The sequence below is a fragment of the Arachis ipaensis genome, chromosome B08 (assembly GCF_000816755.2).
Source record: "Arachis ipaensis cultivar K30076 chromosome B08, Araip1.1, whole genome shotgun sequence".
Lineage (NCBI taxonomy): Eukaryota > Viridiplantae > Streptophyta > Magnoliopsida > Fabales > Fabaceae > Arachis > Arachis ipaensis.
Genome location: NC_029792.2, coordinates 13,984,542 through 13,987,311, shown reverse-complemented (window position 1 = coordinate 13,987,311; position 2,770 = coordinate 13,984,542). Strand labels below are relative to the sequence as shown.

The window sequence follows — 2,770 nt, the reverse complement described above, 5'->3', positions numbered from 1 at the left end:
TGTAAATTAACCAATAATTTAATTATATATTTTTATTTTTTAAATAACTATTTATATAATTAATGTAATTATTTTTGTTGATAGAATATTATGGGTACATATAAAATTGTTTTACTCAGTGTATTAAAATAAAATTCTAATTAAATAAAACCGGAACTAAATTTATTAAAGGAAAAATGACAATGTAAAAGGTCACAACAAGCTAAGAAAGAAAGAAAGAAATAAAGAATTAAGAAGAAGCAAAATGAACCTTGGGGCTATTAAGAGGAGAACTTGCAGTATCTTCCAAAGCATCATCAATAAAACCTTTTCTGGTGTTCTTATTCCTCTTCATTGAACCTGATCTGCTACCTTTCTTCAATCTCATAGTCGTAGATAATTCCTTATTATTATTTTTATTATTACCTTGCACGGTGTCATCAACAAATTTTGTAGCATACAAAGAAGCAGCATCAGAGACAAGAGAAGAAGAACAACAACAACAATCAACAACACTAGAAGATAAATTATTATTATTATTAGACAATATTGTAGAACAATAGCTGTGGTTGTTGTTGTTGTTGTTAAAGAAATCCTCAAAGTAAGTGGTCCAACCACTCTCTTCTGGTGACTCATCATCATCTTCACCGGTTATGTTCTTGGTGGTGAGAAAAGAAGAAGGGGTTTCGCTTATGGAACTCATTATTGGAGCTAATTAACCCACCAGGTTTTTGAATTTCGTTTCTCTCTGTGAGAAAAGCAAGAAAGCAAGAAAGAAAAGAAGAAGAAGAAGATAGAGAATGTGAAGAATGATGTATAATTAGAGATTGTGGAGTTTGGTGGCCAGTTCTAAAGAGAGGCCAAGTCTTCAATAACAGAAATTAAAGCATATATATAGCGGAGAAATATTATTATATAATAAGTTACATGTTTATAGAAAAATAAATATAAAAGAAGAATTAGCCTTGTTTTAACAATCACATGACTCGTATATATGGTGTCAAAAGTTTTATAAAAGAAAAATTAATATTCAATTCTTATTGTTTTTATTCCTCAAAATAAAAATAGAATTTTAACATAAAATAAAAACATCTTAAACTTAAAAAAAATGATTCATGACACATACATATGTTTAGTTTTCTAGACATTATTTATAATAATAACTTGAATTATTATATGCATATGTGATGATATAAAATAGTACTTTTTCTTTTTATGATAGTGGTTTATTCTATTCTTTAAAGAATTTATTTAGTCTTCAGAGACCAAGAGGTAGTTACTACTCCAACTCAATTTATTATACTAATGATATATTAGATAAATGTGATGAAATATACGACAACTACTTTGGAATCTTAAGGTGGGTCATAAGTTCATACAAGTTGGGGAAGTTAAATTTGGCTCTGTGTGTGTGTGTGTGTGTGTGTTTGACCTTTGCGGCGATATATAGATATTATTAATTAGATAAGGTATGCGCCAACAAAGATTTGGGCAAATTTTCTCTGTGTTGGACTAAACTTCCCACTAATGCTTTGATTTAGCCATCCCTAATCAGTATAATAATTCACCATCAAGTATTAGTGAAGCTTAATTGGGGGTGAATGTTCTTTAATTTCTAATATTATTTCTTAGAGTAAAGTAATAATTAAATTTTTAAAGATATTGAACATGAATTAATTAGTTTTTGATAAAAAAAGGTATTAATTAGGTTATTTAAAATAGTAAACAGTAAACATGTATATCCTTCTATCAATAAATAGTGTGAAACGAGACATAATTGTCTATGTATTTCATTATTTACAATGATGCATATATCGTTATTGTCACACGAGCATGAAAAAAACGATGTAATTTTAAACAGTGAAGTATTTATTATCTTTTGAGTTTTCATATATTCTTAATTCTTTTATTAGCTACTCTCTATTTATCACAAATCCTATTGAAACAAATTAAGTTTCACTCCAAAAATTATAAACTATATGCCTATTTTTCATAGATAGATATATTAAAATAATGCTAGGTAGACAAAAAAAAAAACAGTCAGAACTTGCCTTATTTAACATTAATTAATTATCGTAACAATTAATGAATGCTAGATAAGGCAAGTTATAACTGTTTTTGGCTGATTTTCTTTGGTTACCAAACATTTCCGTTAAAATAATTAACAATACATATATGTATCACTGATTAAATTTTAGTTGATAAATTAATAAAAAAATATCATGTGTCTATCATTTACATACTATCCTAAAATATCAAATTAATACTTTTTTTTAAAAAAATTAATTAGTCTAAAATCAAAATCTTTACGAAACCTAATTCTCATCCTATTCGATTCCTTAACAATAATATAATGAACATCAAGTACTTGTTAAAGTGTGTCTTATTATGTATTTATATCAATCTTAGCTTTTTTCTTAATTTTTTAATTAATACTTTAATAAGTATCTTTAGTCAAGTCTTTTATTTTAATTACTCAAATTCTCTCAGCTAAAGCATCATGCTGCTCAATCACGTAATCTTAATTAATTATGAATATTTAATTAACTTAAGGAGACAAAAAATAGTAGAATTTCCCGTGAACTTTATTAGGTGTAGCTTAATACAATATAGAGTAAGAATAATAAGAGAGTGATATTTTATCAATTATAATTTTTAATATCAAAATTGGAATATGTAAAAGAAAAACATACACAAAAATAATATATATAATATTCATCTTTCATTTCCTCTTCTATTTTTTTTTCCACTCTTATTCTGAAAAAAAATTGTCCACACCTGAAGTCTTTAT

At 26.0% G+C, this 2,770-nt stretch overlaps 1 protein-coding gene across 2 annotated transcripts in view; it reads right to left on the bottom strand.

Moving 5' to 3' along the window:
• LOC107612224 overlaps window positions 1–868 on the bottom strand; it is a 1,709-nt gene extending 841 nt beyond the window's left edge. Inside the window, exon 1 of one of the 2 annotated variants that reach the window (XM_016314029.2) lies at window positions 251–868. In XM_016314029.2, the coding sequence (XP_016169515.1) occupies window positions 251–682 (432 nt within the window). In that variant the 5' untranslated portion in view covers window positions 683–868. The remainder of the gene's footprint in view (window positions 1–250) is intronic. The other variant, XM_016314028.2, reaches the window with a different exon arrangement.